The following is an 18663-nucleotide window of genomic DNA, read 5'->3' as shown; positions in this document are numbered from 1 at the left end:
AATCTTGGGAGCTTAAAACAACAAATGCTGAATTTTCCTGCTCTGAGTTCTGCAGTTTGTTTGAGACAGCTCTGCTTCATGATGTCGTTTACCTGAGCTTGACTTCAGGCTGTGAGTTAAAGTCATGTCTGATCCATTTTCTTCAGTCAGTGGCCGCTCAAGGTATGTTCTTTTCATGATGCAAAGCAGAAATACAGGGACCGAGTCTTGTCATGAAAGAACATTTAAAGCCTTTGCTTGCCTCAGTGTGAAAATATTCCATTGATTAAAGCAAGACACATGGACAAGCCTAAGAGCTCTATTAGTGGCTTTGAGTAAGAAGTAATGCCATTTGAATAAGCAGATATACTCTGTATACTTTAATAGGAAGAATTGCAAAGCCATATGGCAAAAGACATGCATGTATATTTCTTTAGCATTGACAAACTACAGAATTTGGAATAATAATCCAGACCAAAATTATCAAAGGCAAGTACAGACAAAAAACAAACTCAACATTTATCATGGACACTTCAAGACAAATAGGGTATACTAAATCCACAATGTACTTATTAGACAACATATTTACAAGTACATGCACACTTTCCACTACCATAATTCTAAAATTATGTAGTTTCCTTTCATAGTTAATTATTATAGTTAGCAATAACTTTTAGTGATAATTCCTTCCAGGATATTATCCACATGAACCAGAAGATTCCAACATGTGCATGTGATGAGTATTTATTGTTCATCCCTGTCAAGAATCCCCTCCTCCTTTAGTGGTAACAGTACATAAGTTTCCTGGTAAGAAACTACACAGAGACCATGTTTCACCCATTCTGTTAAGGCACAGTTAGCCTTATTTCTCACCTGCAGGGGTAGGCATGTGATCTATGCTGGAACAGTCAGGACATTCCATTCCCTTGTCGCAATGTTTGGTTCAGGGGTGGGTTTATACGCTGAGCCAGACCAATTAAGAGTCAGTCTTGAGTCTTTGGCTTACACTGTTGGGAAAGAAGTGCTTACTTTTTTCTCTGAGTTTGCCAGTCTGCTGGGAAGTAAGCTTGACACTACGTTTGACCAGTTTTGCCACTGTGTGGGAAAAGCCTGCCTGAGAATGAAGCCAAGACACTGGAAAGCAGAGCCAAGAGATGGAGACAGAAAATGTCTTGAGGTTTCTTTGAGCTTTTAATTCCAGTCCAAAGCCATCTGTATCCCTTAACTTCCCAGTGACAAAGCTAACAAGTTGTTCTTGATTGTTTTTGTCACTTGAAATCCAAAGCATTCATACTAAAACCTATGCTTCTTTTTGCTCTGCAGTCTCTCTCCAAAATTCTCTCTTTCTGGACTCACTTGTCATATCACTTTGCTAGCACACGCATGACCCCTCATTTCAAGGGCCATGTACTCCATGTCATCTTAATGTTTCAGTATATCCTGGACTGATACTTAATTCATTTGTTATTTCTCCTGAAAGTGCAGATTTGCTGAATAAAAGGAGTTCTTTAGCCAATAATGTTGTTTCCTCAGTTAGGTTTCATATCAACTCTCTCGTCTCAGTGAAGATGTGTCTGAAGATTCACATGTTTCATTGTATGTCTCAAACTCTGACTCCACCCATTTCCTGTGGCATTGACAGCTTGCCCTCAAAGTCTTCCAGATTCTCTATCTGGAAGATGTGATGCCATATCTCAGACATGATTGTATTCTCCTGAACCGTGTGGCACCAGCCATCTTCCTCCTTTATATTGTGGCTTCCTTGATGCCTGCTAAGCTACCATGTGAAACTGTCTTTTGACTAATATAGGCCACCAGCCCCTTCCCTGCTGATGCAAATTCTCCTTGTGCAAAGACCATGCTGTTGAGGCCACACTTCCACGCCAAAGCCGCTATTAGAGCTCTTTAGTGCCAAAGTCTTTTTCTGTTTGGGAAGAATCTCTTTCCTGCAACACTATGTTGCATAAGTCTCAAATCAGTGTTGCCTTTTAATTCAAATGTATCACAAAGAATTTCAGTGTATATGCATTTGTTCCTTCTGCATACTTTAGCAATCAGTCTGTGGGAATTTGACCACAATCCAACTGAGAGACAGACTCCTCCCTCCTTTCCCTTAACCGTTTGATCAGGTTTTGCCTTTATTTCTTTATGAGTTCTTTCTTCAAGATTTCCTGATTTCTTGGGAAAGAGAGAGGTCTTGTCTCTCTCAGTCCTTTTTTATTGGTTGAATTGTATCATTATTACAGCTTCTGATCATGTTGAGAATCCCTCCACAAAACATTTCTGACTGGATACACTGCGCTCATGGATTTTTATGGACATTAAATTTACAGTCTGAATTCTACGATACCACTCCATTATCTCCTCTTATTCTTAGAAAAGCAACAAACAAATATATCACTGTAAATTAAGATCACAGAAGCTCAACACTTAAATAGAATGGAGCATACCCTGTAGCCAGGCAGAAAAGCAGAAACACTTTAGAATTCCCAATGGTTTCATCATTCACTGTTAGAAATTAGAGCGCTATTAGAATTATTTCAATCATCAGATGTATTTTTTGTTTCCTTTTCTGATTATCTGGAAGTATCACTCCGGACTCACTTTGGCACCTAATCCTGCTGCAAACCTCCTGCCCAACCTACCTATAAAGCATTCTACTGAGAATAGACTTGTTGCTTCGCTTAGTTACCCTAATGTACTTACAAGATTAGCAATACAACTTAAATGCATCAGTGCTTATATTTTGAAATATGCCTTATCTCAGTACTGTGATCATTAGCACTTAAGACCTTACCGTATCATATCTGAACTCAAAGTCTTTCACAGTGACACTGCTTTTGATGGTAAAACCCACAGTTTCCAAAACATCCAGGACATCAGGAAAGATGTTCTGGTACAACACTGTCACTGAGGGGTTTGCTCAGATGTTCTGTGTGGACTGAATGAGTCTAAAGATCTTATGTCTGGTCAGATTTGGGTCCTGTGATTATGTCCTAATGGAATAGAAGCCACAGAATTACCTTCTCTAAACTTAATGTCTTGATGTAGCTAATATTCTATGGTTGTAGGTTTTATTAATATCTACTCACCTCAGAATAAAATGTCATACTGAAATTTCTTTTTTTATTTTTTCATTTTTAAATTTTATTTATTTATTTGTTTGTTTACTTATTTATTTATTCATTTTTGGCTGCATTGAGTCTTCGTTGCTGCACCTGGGCTTTCTCTAGTTACGGCGAACGGGAGCTACTCTTTATTTATTTATCTATCTATCTATCTATTTATTTATTTATTTATTCATGTTTGGCTGCGTTGGGTCTTTGTTGCTGTGCGTGAGCTTTCTCTAGTTGTTGCGAGAGGGGGCTACTCTTCCTTGATGTGCATGGGCGTCTCATTGCACTGGCTTCTCTGGTTGCGGAGCACAGGGTCTAGGCGCACGGGCTTCAGCAGTTGTGGCTCGTGGACTCAGTACTTGTAGCTCATGGGCTCTAGCGCACAGGCTCAGTAGTTGTGGCTCGTGGGCTTAGTTGCTCCGCGGCATGTGGGATTTTCACAGGCCAGGACTCGAACCCGTGTCTTCTGCATTGGCAGGCAGATTCTTAACCACTGTGCCAGCAGGGAAGTCCTCATATTGAAATTTCTTAATTTCTTAAGGCAGAAACTTAAATAACTGAAAACTTTGGTTGGGACTGAAACCAGAACTGAATTGAATATTCCGCTTCTGTTTGAAATCGAAACATTACAAATGCTTGCACTAGATAGTTAAGACAATATTTTGACTGTGAAATCAGTTGGCCCTAATTGTTATTTTCCTTCTATTAGTGAAGGACTTAAAAAAAAGATCTAATCCTAGTTAAATAACACGATTACAGACTTTGTAGATATGTATAATGCCAGATGTTTAAAAAGGTTAATATTCCCTCAATAAGGAAAACATTGTTATAAAAGGTCACTTAGATAGTATTGCTGGGAGATTTTATGGATGTTCTTCACCTGTTTAACATTTTTATTGATAGTTCTTTTCAGATTGCAAATAAACAGTTTGTGCTCTAAGTATGTATTCATGTTAACATTTACTTTGTAAAATATGCTTCTTACAGGAATACAGTTTTACTTGACTCTCCCTTTTATCACACACTGTTTAGCTGTGCTGACTGTGTGTGTGTGTGTGTGTGAGAGAGAGAGAGAGAGAGAGAGAGAGAGAGAGAGACTTCAGTATTCTAAGCTTTTTCCTGCCTTGGGCTTTTACTATTGCACTTTGTTCTATCTAGATTTCTCTTTCTCTGATCTTCAAATCACTAGCTCCTTCTAAACCTCCAAATTCTAGTTGAAAATCACTTTCTTGAAGATACCTTCCCAGACTATTCAGTCTAAAATACCCTGATGATGAAGTCATTTTCTATTTCATTACACTGTTATTTCATATTAGTTCTTATTGTCATCTTGAAGTGTTTTATTATTATTATTATTATTAACTCATGTATTTTCTGGTTTTCCACTAGAATGTAAGCTGCTCAAGAACAAAATCTTCTCCATTTCATCATTGTATCCTGAGTATCATCCATGTGCTTAGCAAAAAGCAGGCACTCAGTTAATGCTTGTTGAATGAATGGACTTCTTCCCGCCTGTACTATATTCTCTCTAGCAGGATTTCATGTACATTAAGAAGGAAAATGGATGCAAATTTATTGATGTAGTGTTTGATCAGGTAGAAGAGATATTTGGTTATAAGAAATAAGAGAGAGAGAGAAAGAAAAAAGCCACACTCTACTGCTATAGCCAATGCATTAAGCACAGGATTTGATGGAGGGGGGAGGGAGGAGGGGAAAGGTCTGTTGCCTCAATGCATGTGCATCCATCTTCCAAATAGTTTCTTAAATCTTAATCCAGAAATTGAAATAACTACAAATTTTCTTTGAAGGTGAAACCAGAACTGAATTGAATATTCTGTTTCTTTTTGAAATTGAAACATTACAAATGTTTGCAATAGATAGTTCAGGCAAAATTTTCACTGTGAATTCAGTTGGCCCTAATTGTTAATCTCCTTCTCTTAGTGAAGGACTTCAGAAATATGATCGAATCCTAGTTAAATAATACATGATTACGGACCTTTTATATACATATAGATATATAAAATGCCAGATGTTTAAAAATGGTTAATATTCCCTCAAAAAGGAAAACATTGTTCTAAAAGGTCATTTAGGTGTCATTCCTGGGAGATTTTATGGCTGTTCTTCACCTGTTTAACATTATTATCGATAGTTCTTTTCAGATTATGAATAAATGGTTTGTGCTCTAAGTGTTTATTCATGTTAACATTTACATTGTAAAATATGCTTCTTACAGGAATATAAATAGTTGCTGGAAAGAACACTGACAGCTTGAAAGCAAAATGAAGTTCTTTCTATTGCTTTCAGCCATTGGATTCTGCTGGGCTCAGTATGCCCCAAATACCGAATCTGGACGGACATCTATTGTCCATCTGTTTGAGTGGCGCTGGGTTGATATTGCTCTTGAATGTGAGCGATACTTAGCTCCCAAAGGATTTGGAGGGGTTCAGGTGGGCATTGTTCACAGTATAAATTGCAGACTTCGCTGTGCTTAGAGTAAATGATATTATGCTCTGTGTCTGTGAAGCTGGGACAACATTTTACTTCACAAATAAGTACTCTAAGTAAAACAGTTTTCTGAGGAAGAAAAAAATTTGAAATTGTTGGCAACTTCATGTTTTATTTCTAATACAATATTTTTTTTCAGTAGGACATTTCCAATGTGAAGTTAATATTTTCTAATGGTTGTCAAGGAATGTGGCTGCAAATACAAAGATTCAGAAACAATTTTAGACTCTTGAGTCGTTTCTAGAATATTCAGTGATACAAAGTAAGCTGTAATTTGATACTTACTACTGTTGTTTTATTTGTAGGTTTCCCCACCCAATGAAAATGCGGTAATTAATAACCCTTCAAGACCTTGGTGGGAAAGATACCAACCAGTTAGCTACAAGTTATGTACAAGATCAGGAAATGAGGATGAATTCAAAGACATGGTGACTAGATGTAACAACGTTGGTGTAAGTGAATTAAATTTCCCTTTAAAAGTATTATATAGAAAAAGGATTTCTCTCTCTTGCCTCCTGTTCCTTTCAAACACAACGATTTTCATATATTTTAAAATTTTACTTCATGCTTTAGCCATAAATTAAAATGTAATTGTTACCTTATGTTCAGCTTTTGTAAATATTTATTTATGCACTAAAGAAGATGTAAGTAAAAGTTTAAGGCCACGAACTTACTCATACAGCAAAATACCAACTTTTAACCCTCCTGGCTGCATGCGTTTCTGAGGAACACTTTTCCAGTTAGGAATTGGAAATTCCAGTTACAGTATTGGCTGTTACTTTTATGTGACTTGTGTCTCCACCCATAAGTCCTGGGCCTTTCTTCCCATAGGTTCTTTGATGGTAAATAATTATTTTCTCTTTGATGAGGAGCATAACAAGAGACAATACCTACTGATCCTAAATAGATAGTAGAGACTGGCTTTTTATTTCCTAGGATGACCATGGAAATTGCAAAAACCAATCATCTCTCCTGCCTAATCTGATTCTTTTCTCCTGCCCCTCCCCGCCAAAAAAAAAGGGCCTTTGCATTTTTTCACAGTTATGGTAGTTTTGGGTTCTCTTAATTTGTCATATATGTAAATATTCCACCAAGTGGCTAGAATGCATGTAGGGCTTTAGTTCACAATGATTTCCTTTAACATTTGACTGTTGCTCTTCTAGGAAGGTAAGTTATAAAATAACAAAGAAATATTTTGGAGTGTTATTAATGTGCTATAAACTCAAATTAATACTATTATAAATTTCTACCTCTCTCTAGGTCCCATTGAAATAGAAATTTTGCCTTTCAGGTCCGTATTTACGTGGATGCTATAATTAATCATATGTGTGGAAATGGTGTGGCTGAAGGAACGAGCAGTACTTGTAGGAGTTACTTCAACCCTAGAACTGAGGATTTTCCAGCAGTCCCATACTCTGGTTGGGATTTTAATGGTGGTAAATGTAAAACTGGAAGTGGAGACATTGAGAACTATAATGATGCTTCTCAGGTAATTAGCAAAAAGAGCTGTCTATGCCTTTTATTATCCACATGTAGCTTATTGATCTCATTTTAAATATTAGTTGAGATTCCTTAGAACAGGATTCCAAGCCTGACTGTTCAAACAAAGAATCTCAAATCGATATTTAAAACATTTTTCCCAATTAAATTGTTCACAATGAAAAAGCTCATCCACTGTATTTCCTACATTCTCCATTTTTATACTAGAAAATGTTTCAAAGGTATGTCCATACTAGAATGTCAGTATCCCCAGAGACCAATGCAAAGAAGGCACTATAGAAATATCTATTAATGAATAAATGAATGAATAATCAAATGGATTCTCAGGCAAAGATGATGCTTATGTACCAGTCACAACATTTTTTACCTCAATAGGTCCGAGATTGTCGTCTGGTTGGTCTTCTTGATCTTGCACTGGAGAAAGATTATGTGCGTTTCATGATTGCTGAATATCTGAACCGTCTCATTGACATTGGTGTAGCAGGGTTCAGAATTGATGCTTCTAAGCACATGTGGCCTGGAGACATGAAGGCAATTTTGGATAAACTGCATAATCTAAACACAAGATGGTTCCCTGCAGGAAGTAAACCTTTCATTTACCAGGAGGTACATCAATACATATTTGTGCAGATAAAACAAAGATTCATCAGAAAGTAAATGTCAGATTTCATTAAAAGTGCAATTTCTGTAGGTCAGTGGCTGACTCATGTATACGGAGGAGTGTTCCTTAATCTCCTTTGATTCAGAGACAGCACATCTGACTCTATCACAGGAGCTTTTTTATGCAAGTGCCGAGAATTTTTTTAGGCTGCCAAAAATCTCTGTGTCATGTATCATCTCCCCAGAGACCATTATAGAAGACAGATAAGAATATAGTTGTTGTCTTGAGCCAGGCTATGTGACTTAAATTCTTGGCTATAGCGCTGTTAGCTGTGTCTGTTTAGGCAAATTGATTAACCTCTCTGAGCAATAATTTTTTCAAAGTTTATCGAAAAGAATAATGATAATGGTTATGTCTTTGTTTTCTTTGGAGAATTAAAGAGGTAATATTTAGCAAGCACTTAGAAATATTGCCAGCTGGATATTAAGTGCTCTGTAAGTGTGAGCTATTCTTATCATTTATGTGCAAGACTAAATTAGGTCAGCATTCTCACAGGACAACAGGTTACTTTGTCATGTTACTTTCAATATTGTAGCATAAATTTTAACAAAGGAAAATAAGAATCTTAACATAAGCAAAAGCATTTGGGGCATTTCGCATAACATAAATAGTATAAAGTTATTTTCTATATAATAGTAACTCGTTAATTAAAATTCTTTTCAGCTCTTATTTAAAACGATATTTTCTTCTTGATTTCTACTAGGTAATTGATCTGGGTGGTGAGCCAATTAAAAGCAGTGAGTACTTTGGAAATGGCCGTGTGACAGAATTTAAATATGGTGCAAAACTAGGCACAGTTCTGCGCAAGTGGAATGGAGAGAAGATGTCTTACTTAAAGTAAGTGAAATACAATTGATCCTTTGAAGTATTTCACAGATTTATTTGTGATATTACCCCAACATGAATTTTCCTCTTTAAGCCTTCTTATTTAGACAACATCCAAGGATTCATTTACTAATAGCAAGTGTCAGAGTTCCCCAAACGCCAAATGATCATCATTATTTAGAACGGCAATAACGAGGAAGTAATTTTAGAGACCCAAAACATCACATAGAGATTTTAATCCTGGTATTATACGTCTCTACTAGATTTGACTAATGTTTGCACATAAATTGTGCAGGCCAGGTTATTGTTAAAATGATTCTGTACTTTATGAAGTCCCTACAATGTGGCCATACTGTAGAATTTACATATATTAATCAATTAATTAATTTCAAATATTAAAATATTTATATTATAACAATATAATATTGAAGCCTTATTTAAAAACAGTTTGCCATTGTGTATAAAATGATAATAATGTTGAACCTTCTGCAGTCCATCTAAATTATAATTCAGTGAAACTTCTAAAATAACTTTTATAACAAAAATCTTATACCTGTAACATGACTATAAGTCAAGTAATTCCTACATATATACATGCATGAAATGAATTTGTAGATAATATATCTATATAGTTTATATTTTGAAAGCCCTACAGAATAATCATTTAATTAGAGAATTTCATTAGAGGGTTCTATTCTGAACGAAATACACATGTAGGTTACTCTAAAGCTATTGTAAAAGAATACATATAGGTGCTTTTAAGATTTTTTTTTTCTTTTTAAATAGGAACTGGGGAGAAGGCTGGGGTTTCATGCCTTCTGACAGAGCACTTGTCTTTGTTGATAACCATGACAATCAGCGAGGGTGTGGAGCTGGGGGAGCATCTATTCTTACATTCTGGGACCCTAGGTAAGAAACAAAGTTCCCCATTTTTAAACCTACAGTTTACTGATATTAAAAATATTATTTTCCTCTATAATGTTATAGACTGTACAAAATGGGAGTTGGATTTATGCTCGCTCATCCCTACGGATTTACACGAGTAATGTCAAGCTACCGTTGGCCAAGACATTTTGAAAATGGACAAGTAAGTTTTGGTATTGTCCAAAATGTCTTTTCCTCAAGAAAAAGAGGTTAATTTTGTTTTAATTTCACATGATGCTATTACATTCGGTATTTTTTGTATCAAATATTTATTAAGTGTAGACCTGATGCAGGACTCTTTTAACAATGCAGTGGATATTAAAAAAATTAAAATTAATGATCTCTATGGGCAAAGAGTATGTAAGCTATTTCAAAATATGACAAAGGTAGCCCCTCACCAAAGAAAACAAAACACACTTAAAAATAGGATACAGTGAGTAAAATATGTATTTCTCATAAGTACCTATTTCATAGAGTTGATATGATGATTACAAATTAACACTTCAAAAAAAATTAAAACAGTACATGCACTACAGTATGAGCAATATACATATTTGTTAAATACTTTTAAAAGAAGTTTTTTGGGAAGCAAAGAGATGATCCAATTGGACCTAGGTTCAATAGGGAAAGTATGGTATAACAGGAAAGAAAGTATATGTGTTAAAGAAGAGACATTTGCTGACTCTGCTGGGAATGTTGAAGATGAAAAAAATTTGGGTGGTATGGTAAAGACAATAATCTGAGTAATAATTAAAAAAAAACTGAGAAATAAGATTATTAAAGAATATATTTGGTAAGTTAGTGGACAGTTTTCAAACTGAAGATTTCAAATACAACATCATACAGCCACTTCATACCTGAAGTAGAAAATTCTCTTTGCTGCAAACCAGATAGGTATTTATCTAGTTTCTAGTAGATTATTTTCAAATTGAGAAGTCCACTACTTTGTACAGCAACTCATTCTATTGTTAGATAGCCTTAATATTTAGAAGATGTCCCTTTATATTGAGCCAACTTCTTGTAATTACCACGAACTGGTCTTATTTCTGATGGCCAGAGTCATGGCGTATGTCCATTTCCCCTTTTCCCATAACATTTCCAAGACTTCTCCAGGACTTGTGCATGCTAACAACTCTTAGTTTTGTCCACTATTCATCATACAACAGGATTTAAGACAGACCTTTATAACCTTCCTAGACATAATCTGTTTTTTGCTATGATTATCTTTGAAAGTACCAATCAGAAACCACAATATTAAAAATTTGGTCAGTTTAGTAAGGGATATTGTGATGCTTTGATTAGTACATTTATTTAACAAAGAAGAATGAAAGAAACTAATATTTATTTAGCAATTATCATGTGGAAGGCATTTTTACATACCTTGTTTAATTTTTATAGCCACTAAGTAATATCTTCACTTTACTGAAGAGGAAAATCAGGCACCGAAGTTTTGTATATTAACTAAGTTTTTGTAGCTAGTACTAATAGAACCTATCTTTTAGTCCTGCTGCTTCTGACACTAAAGGCCTTGCCATTTCAGTGACATTGAACTACCTAGAGTGATATTAAGAAGTCATTGCAATTCCTTGCAAAGAAAATGAGAGGGTAAGAGAATCATAGCCTTGTTTGAAATATGGCACTAGAGAATGGGAAGTTAGGGGGAAGATAAATTCAGTAAAAATACGGAACAAGTTGGATTCTCAATGAAGACACTACAGAGACACATAAGGGACAGATTGGGTTTGGTGGACTGAATAAGGACACATGTAATGTTAATAATGTGAGCTTTTAAAATGTATTAATATAGTTTTGTTAATTGAGGATGTTAATGATTGGATTGGACCACCAAATAATAATGGAGTCATTAAAGAAGTTACTATTAATCCAGATACTACTTGTGGCAATGACTGGGTCTGTGAACATCGATGGCGTCAAATAAGGTAGGAATACTTATTTAGAGATATCCTCTAATAATACAGTTTCTTAACATTTTGTTTTAAACTGTTGACATATTCATCGGCATTTCCTATGCTATTTTGTGTTTAGGAACATGGTTGTGTTCCGTAATGTAGTTGATGGCCAACCTTTAACAAACTGGTGGGATAATGGTAGCAACCAAGTAGCTTTTGGAAGAGGAAACAGAGGATTCATTGTCTTTAACAATGATGACTGGTAAGTAGACATCAATTAGAAATAATTGTACCAACATGTTCTTGGTTTATTCTTTTCCTGTTCATTTACTTCTTTCATATCTGAAAAATCCTTTAGTCAGCAGATTAAGAAAACATAGTGATCAGCAGAAAAATGATGATGACTCTTATTCTTTTGATCTCCTCTCTTTATAAGGGCTTTCTCTTCTAAGTAGAGTTATTTTTTGTACACTTGTGCATATCATGGGCAGATATGATGCACATATATATGCTAACATATACACCTCACATAAATATTCACATAATATAAAGGTTGTGAAATCCCTAGAAGACTGTCTTCTAGGACTTTTAAAATAAATAATGGAAAAATACTGCCTCAGGATGGAAATATCTTTTTTTCTGTCTCTTTTTTTTCACCTACCCTGGTATCTACTTCTTTGGTCTTCTTTTTTCACTGTCCTGTCTTTCTGTGACAAATAATACTTTTTAAAGCATACATATATATATATATATAAAGAATATATATGTTATGGTCATTGATTGACCTCAGGAGATTTTTTAGTTTTAGTTCTGAAACATCTCATTACTGGCTTTTCATTTGTGACACTTATATTCTCTGTCTCAAGTATACTGATTCCCTCACACAGAGAACTATAGCTCAGAAGACCTCTCTGCAAGCAGTTGAAATACCTTTGTCCAAGGCTAACTTCCACTCATGCTTAGCTCACTCTAGCCCAAATTATATTTTACTGACAAAAAATAAATCAAGTGTATCTCTTTCTTCCCCAAGACTCCATTGCCAGTCCTTTAATTTCTGTCTTTTGTAGATGGGAGAGTCAAAATAAATTTATGGGACAGCTTTTTTTTTAAAACCATATACTTCTTCATAGAAATGCGAGATTATTTTTATCTCCAGCCCAAACTTATTTGACCCTCTTGAAAAAAAAAAGGTTTTTAAACAAATAATCATATTTAAATTCTTGACAGTAATCAGTATTTTCTTAAGTTCAGATGAAGACAAATTTAAAATGTGTGTGTTTACCACAGGAATCAATTTTCTCTAAGGGAGCCAATTCAACCAAATCTTCACTGATACTCTTCAACCTTTTTTTTTTTTTTTTTAATAATATTTACTCTTGACTAGGTTACGCCTAAGTCTTCTCTTCTATAAGAATATTGTTGGCCCTAAGAAAACTACTTACAGCCACTGGGGAGGCCTTTGTATTTAGATTTTATTTTGATTGAGACCTTGACTGCTTAGAGTTCTACAGCACAAAGCTAAACTCTTTGTTTTAGAGATAGTCTGTATTCTTGCTTTTAATTGTGGTGAAATCTTAAATTTTATTTTACAGGGCATTATCTTCAACTTTGCAAACTGGTCTTCCTGCTGGTACATATTGTGATGTCATTTCTGGAGATAAAATTGGTAACGATTGTACAGGAATTAAAATCTATGTTTCCGGCGCTGGCAATGCTAATTTTTCTATTAGTAACTCTGCTGAAGATCCATTTATTGTGATTCATGCTGAATCTAAATTATACAGTTTGAATTAAATACATACACACAGAGAAATAAAAGGTGTTTCTGTTCTTATATATATGTAATCTATAACTTCTCATAATTCATTAATTTTTGGTTAAAGCTCTAATAAGTAACCAACTTGAAAAACTCAGAAAGGCATAAAAAAACACGTATACTTAAATAATTATAATATCATTACAATCAACATTTTGTTGTGTTTTAGAAGATTGTCATTAACCTTTTTGTCAAAGGCATTTCTAAGAACTCAGAAAAGCATGTTGAAAAACATGTTTGTTGCCATTAACACCATTTGCCCAGCTATGTATCTCTAATATATGTCTGTATTTCTTACATAGGGTGTTTCTAACAATTAGTTAGGGGTAGCTGATTTAATGATGATTCCCATACAAAGTCATAACACTTGGGTGCTTTTCACAATATAAAGGCCCTTTCATGTTTAATAAGTTAAAAACTAAAAGAAACATATTATGTAGTCTATAATAATTAATTATCTGGAGCTCACAGGAATCTTCTCCTACATTCTCTATATTCTTTTTTTCATTCTCTTTCGAATGGCTTTCACATGATGATGTTGTATGACTTTGGTTTCCTCTCTTAACCAAATTGATTCTGTGAGGGAGGAAAACTAAGTCAGGAAGGTTGTTCTGGTACAACACCATCTCTGAGAGGCTTGCTCTATGCTCTGCCGTGCAGTACTGGATTGACTGAGTCTAAAGATCTTATATCTGGTCAGATTTGGGTCCTGTTCTTATGTCCTAATAGAACAGAAGCTACAGTATTACCTTCTCTATATTTAGTGTCTTGATTTAGCTGATATTCTATGGTTGTACATATTATTATCTATTAACTTCAGAATAAAATGTCGTATTGAAATTGAAGAGGCATGTTGGGACTTTGCTAAAGAAGGTTCCTTGGTGCAGGTACGATGAGATATAAAATGAAACCTCTGTTTCCTAGTGGTAGATTTTGTAAGAACTGGGTGTTACTTTAGGAATTCTGCCCAGTTCTATCTTAGGAATTTTTATTCTATCAATGTCAATACTCTCTGTAATTTAATTTGACTGAGATACGTCTTTTTTTTTAAACATCTTTATTGTAGTATAATTGTCTCACAATGCTGTTCCAGTCTCCGCTGAACAACAAAGTGAATCAGCCACATGTATACATATATCCCCATATCCCCTCCCTCTTGTGTCTCCCTCCCACCCTCCCTATCCCACCCCTCTAGGTGGTCACAAAGCACTGAGCTGATCTCCCTGTGCTATGCAACTGCTTCCCACTAGCTATCTATTTTACATTTGGTAGGGTATATATGTCAATGCTACTCTCTCACTTCGTCCCAGCTTACCCTTCCTCCTCCCCTTGTCCTCAGGTCCATTCTCTACATCTGCGTCTTTATTCCTGTCCTGCCCCTAGGCTCATCAGAACCTTTTTATTTTTTTTAGATTCCATATATATGTGTCAGCATATGGTATTTGTTTTTCTCTTTCTGACTTACTTCACTCTATATGACAGACTCTAGGTCCATCCACCTCACTACAAATAGTTCAGTTTCATTTCTTTTTATGGCTGGGTAATATTCCATTGTATATATGTGCCACATCTTTATCCATTCACCTGTTGATGGACATTTAGGTTGCTTCCTTGTCCTGGCTATTGTAAATAGTGCTGCAGTGAACATTGTGGTACATGTCCCTTTTTGAATTATGGTTTTCTTAGGGTATATGCCCAGTAGTGGGATTGCTGGGTCATATGTTAGTTCTAATTTTAGTTTTTTAAGGAACCTCCATACTGTTCTCCATAGTGGCTGTATCAATTTGCATTCCCACACATAGTGCAAGAGGGTTCCCTTTTCTCCACACCCTCTCCAGCATTTATTGTTTGTAGATTTTTTGATGAGAGATATATCTTTTTTTTTGACAAATGTTATTTTGCTGAAGATTTGCTATTCTCCTTCCAGTAGAGAATATTTTGTGCTCTTTTAACTCATTGAAAAGAATCTTTAGAGACCTTAGAAATAAATGAGATGGTGCTTATGAAAAAAGTGCCAACATTTTTATTGACATATATTAATTAATTGGAAAAGTGGAAATAAAAGAATATTGTTTAAATATTTTCATCACATTATTGATAGAAGTACAGGGCACACCCACTTGAAAACTAACTATCATGAGCAAGATAAAATGCTAAAGTATGAAAGGTAAAAAGATAAGGTGTGGCCTTTACTCTTTTGACCTATCATTTAGTGGAAACTGGTCAATAATTACCTATACCGTCAGAGAATTTTGCATCTGATTCTCTTATTAATTCAAAATATAAAAAGCTAATCCAAAATATAGGAAAAAGCAGCACCATAGAGTATACTTTCAGTGTATTCTTTAAATTAAATTCTTTATTGCTGCAGATAAAATTTGACACTCTAGGTACTGATTTAAAGTAGTTGAAAGTGAGTCTAAATTTTAGTTCTGTTTTTCCTTTATTTACTCTTACATTCACCAGTATCAATTATATACTTTCAGAATCCAAAAACAATTATCACAAAATTTAACCATTTGCTTTTCAAAAACTTTTTGCGTATTTTCAAAGTTTATATAGGATCCTCGTTAATTCTAGAATTTATAAAACTGATTCTTTCACAAAAAGTCAAACGTGAGTTTGAAGTAAATCTTGTTTTAGGAAACTTCTTCAAATCACAGACATTTTAGTTATAGCAGTAGAAGGTCTTTAAAAAAAGTTTCATTTTCTTATGTTTGAAGATTACATAGTAAAGTTATCTCCATTCCAACCTCTTCCTTAATGAAAAGAGAAAATAACAAGAACAAAAATTATAGGGAATAATCCCCTTCATCTCTAATAAAACTATGAGATTGTCAGCCCAAATAATAAACAATAAGGACCAGCATGAAAATTCAACAGAGTGGAATTTGGACTCTTCTAGAGAGGAAATAGTACCAACAGACTTTGAGCATGGCCAAACCTCTTAGAAATACGGAGGTCTCTGACCTTAAAGATCTAATTAAAGACTTGTTTATTTGAACAGTGAGCTACCAGGATGTGGTGAGCCTTGGAACTATACACAAACTCTAAAAGTCACAACGAAAACCAATATTTTCCAGAAGAAGTTAGTAAGAGTTGTAAGTATTAGCAAGGAACATATTTGATGATCAGTTTGATAGTTGTACAGAATCCTTTTGGGAGTGTAAAGAAGTAACTAAAGCAGTTAACCTGCAATCTATTCACTTTGTTTACCATCAGATGCCCTGAGAGAAAGAACAGAAGGTAGGTGACCTGGTCTAATCTCCTTGTCAGCTGGACTTCTGGGAAAAGGGGCTACTGATATTTGCTGGGGGAAGAAACTTTATCTCTGAAATGCCCTTTATAGAGTGTTCCTGGCTCAGGGTTACCTATAATAAATATAACCTAGAATCTATGCGGTATGGTGTATATCTTGTAAGTTATACAATTCTCTGAGCCATAAATGGAAATGTTTTATACCTTAACTGCTCTTGTTGTCTGAGGTAACCCCATGAACCTTATTTAGAAACCTGATCTATTGTTCCGAGCCAGATACTAATGTCCAATGCAGGAAAATGGGACCTGAGGAGCTGCTGTTGATATCTCAGGCCTTTCTCTGTTTTGTCTGAACATCTTGATTGACTGTATTCTTGAAATTATTATGAAAGTTTGATGCCGGAATAGGATCTCTGATTCACTTTTGTCTGATTTGATAATCCAATTCTACGTGTTAGCTTGGGGGAATAAAATACACTCTCTAATACCATAAAGGAAATCTATAACATAATAAGTTTCATAAGGAGCCATATAGATTTTCTGCTCATTCTGAAAAGATGTTGAGAAACAGGCAAAGGTACTACAAAGAAATTAAATGATCTTAGAGCAGACACAGATGAATTGATGAAAAAGTGTTCTGAGACAATGTACACTAAATGAAGCTGTCCCAATTCACACAGCCACCAAACCCCAGCATACACATACAAAGCTTTTGTTGGATTAAGAGACTTACTAATAATAAAATGATTAATAATCAAGAAGGAAACTATATATGGCCCATGCTAAGTAATTGTAAAAGAAGAAAATGAATATAAATAAAAAACAGCAGTACAAAATCAATGGCATTCTTGAAAACCACCAAACATAACTAGAAAAAGTAATTTAAAAAACATAATTTACAACAACAACAAAACTATAAGGTACCTAAGAATAAACCTAACAAAGGTGGAAATTGATACTATAAAAATTCTAGAATGTTTTAGGACACATAAAAAAGAAATGGAAATATATTTATACACATGAATTGGATTCCTGAAAATAAAATGTGCTAACTGCAATAAATATTCAATAGAAAAGTTGAAATGTAAAATTGAGGAAACCTTCCAGAAAATAGAGGAAAATGGCAAGAGACAGAAAATAAAATAGAATAGGTTAAAAAATTAGAGGATTATTCCAGGAGTTTAAATATCAAATTATAAAGATTTTTTGAAGAGACTATATGGAAAACAGGAAAGAGGCAATTATGAGCTCAAGGATATGAGTATGTAGATTAAAATTGGAAATGTTAAAAGCAATGCATATTGTAATATTTCAGAAAATCAAAGGGAAAAAAGTGATGCTAAAAACTTCCAGAGAAAGAAAATGACTAGTTTACATATGGTGGATCAAAATTAGATTAGCACTAGAGTGCCAGTACAAGAGAGTCAATAGAGTGTAGATTCAGATTTTGACTGTAAAATTTATTTGCTAAGTAACCCGAGACAAGCTTTTCAATTTCTTTGGACCTCAATTTCCTCAACTATCTTTATGGATAATATTACTTTTTCATAACTTTGTTATGAGGAATAAATAGGCTAATATAGAACATGGTATATAGGAATTCCTAAATTAATGTTAGCTATTTTAGAAAACTTATTAACAGTAACCCTGAAAGCTTGAGCGCAGTAGAACAATTCTTTAAAATCCTGAGGAAAATTATTTCCAACTTAGAATTTTGTAGCTAGCCGTACCATCAGCCATGATTTGTGGGGGAGAATACATATTTATCACATGCAAAAACCTAAAAACATCTAACTCCCATATACCTTTTTTCACAGAAAGGAGAAATTAAACCCAGAAAGAGGAAATTAAGATTTCTGAAATAGAATCCTATACAGAAGAGAGGCTAAGGGAATTCTCAATATAATAACAAAAAAAGTCCCAGGAGATTAGGACTCCAGCAGGCTATGGATAAACCAGTAAATATGAGGTTAGTTCATTGGTGGAATTTGTGAGAAAGGTCTTTTTAGAAAAATAAAATAAAATAAAGTTGAAGGGTTTGACCTCGTGAATAATTTTATTGAGAAGAATTTTAGAGAGTTGTTGGAAGTTTGGGAAAACATAAGTAGATATTTGAAGAATGCCAAGCAAATAAAAATAAATAAATAACTTTTAGAAAAGTAAAAACTC

At 34.5% G+C, this 18663-nt stretch overlaps 1 protein-coding gene and 1 long non-coding RNA gene across 11 annotated transcripts in view; one reads left to right on the top strand and one right to left on the bottom strand.

The window, feature by feature from the left end:
* Positions 1-7569, bottom strand: part of LOC309656463 — a 235695-nt gene extending 228126 nt beyond the window's left edge. Inside the window, exon 1 of the long non-coding RNA XR_014261379.1 lies at positions 7468-7569. This is a non-coding gene — a long non-coding RNA (uncharacterized lncRNA). The remainder of the gene's footprint in view (positions 1-7467) is intronic.
* The window catches only part of LOC309656075 (pancreatic alpha-amylase), a 60309-nt gene extending 47053 nt beyond the window's left edge, over positions 1-13256 (top strand). For 4 of the 10 annotated variants that reach the window (XM_082452229.1, XM_082452228.1, XM_082452231.1 and 1 more), the window contains 10 exons: positions 5329-5542; positions 5906-6052; positions 6892-7089; positions 7476-7706; positions 8465-8598; positions 9373-9495; positions 9574-9673; positions 11332-11450; positions 11557-11682; positions 13013-13256. In XM_082452229.1, the coding sequence (XP_082308355.1) occupies positions 5375-5542; positions 5906-6052; positions 6892-7089; positions 7476-7706; positions 8465-8598; positions 9373-9495; positions 9574-9673; positions 11332-11450; positions 11557-11682; positions 13013-13214 (1548 nt within the window). In that variant the 5' untranslated portion in view covers positions 5329-5374 and the 3' untranslated portion in view covers positions 13215-13256. Of the gene's footprint in view, positions 1-4576; positions 4691-5328; positions 5543-5905; positions 6053-6891; positions 7090-7475; positions 7707-8464; positions 8599-9372; positions 9496-9573; positions 9674-11331; positions 11451-11556; positions 11683-13012 lie in introns of those variants that run through there. The other 6 variants (XM_082452234.1, XM_082452227.1, XM_082452235.1 and 3 more) reach the window with 3 other exon arrangements.
* Positions 13257-18663: the final 5407 nt, after the last annotated feature.

This window comes from Balaenoptera physalus, assembly GCF_965194825.1.
Source record: "Balaenoptera physalus genome assembly, chromosome: 1".
In the NCBI taxonomy this organism is placed as follows: domain Eukaryota; kingdom Metazoa; phylum Chordata; class Mammalia; order Artiodactyla; family Balaenopteridae; genus Balaenoptera; species Balaenoptera physalus.
This window is presented reverse-complemented; position numbering and strand designations above follow the sequence as displayed.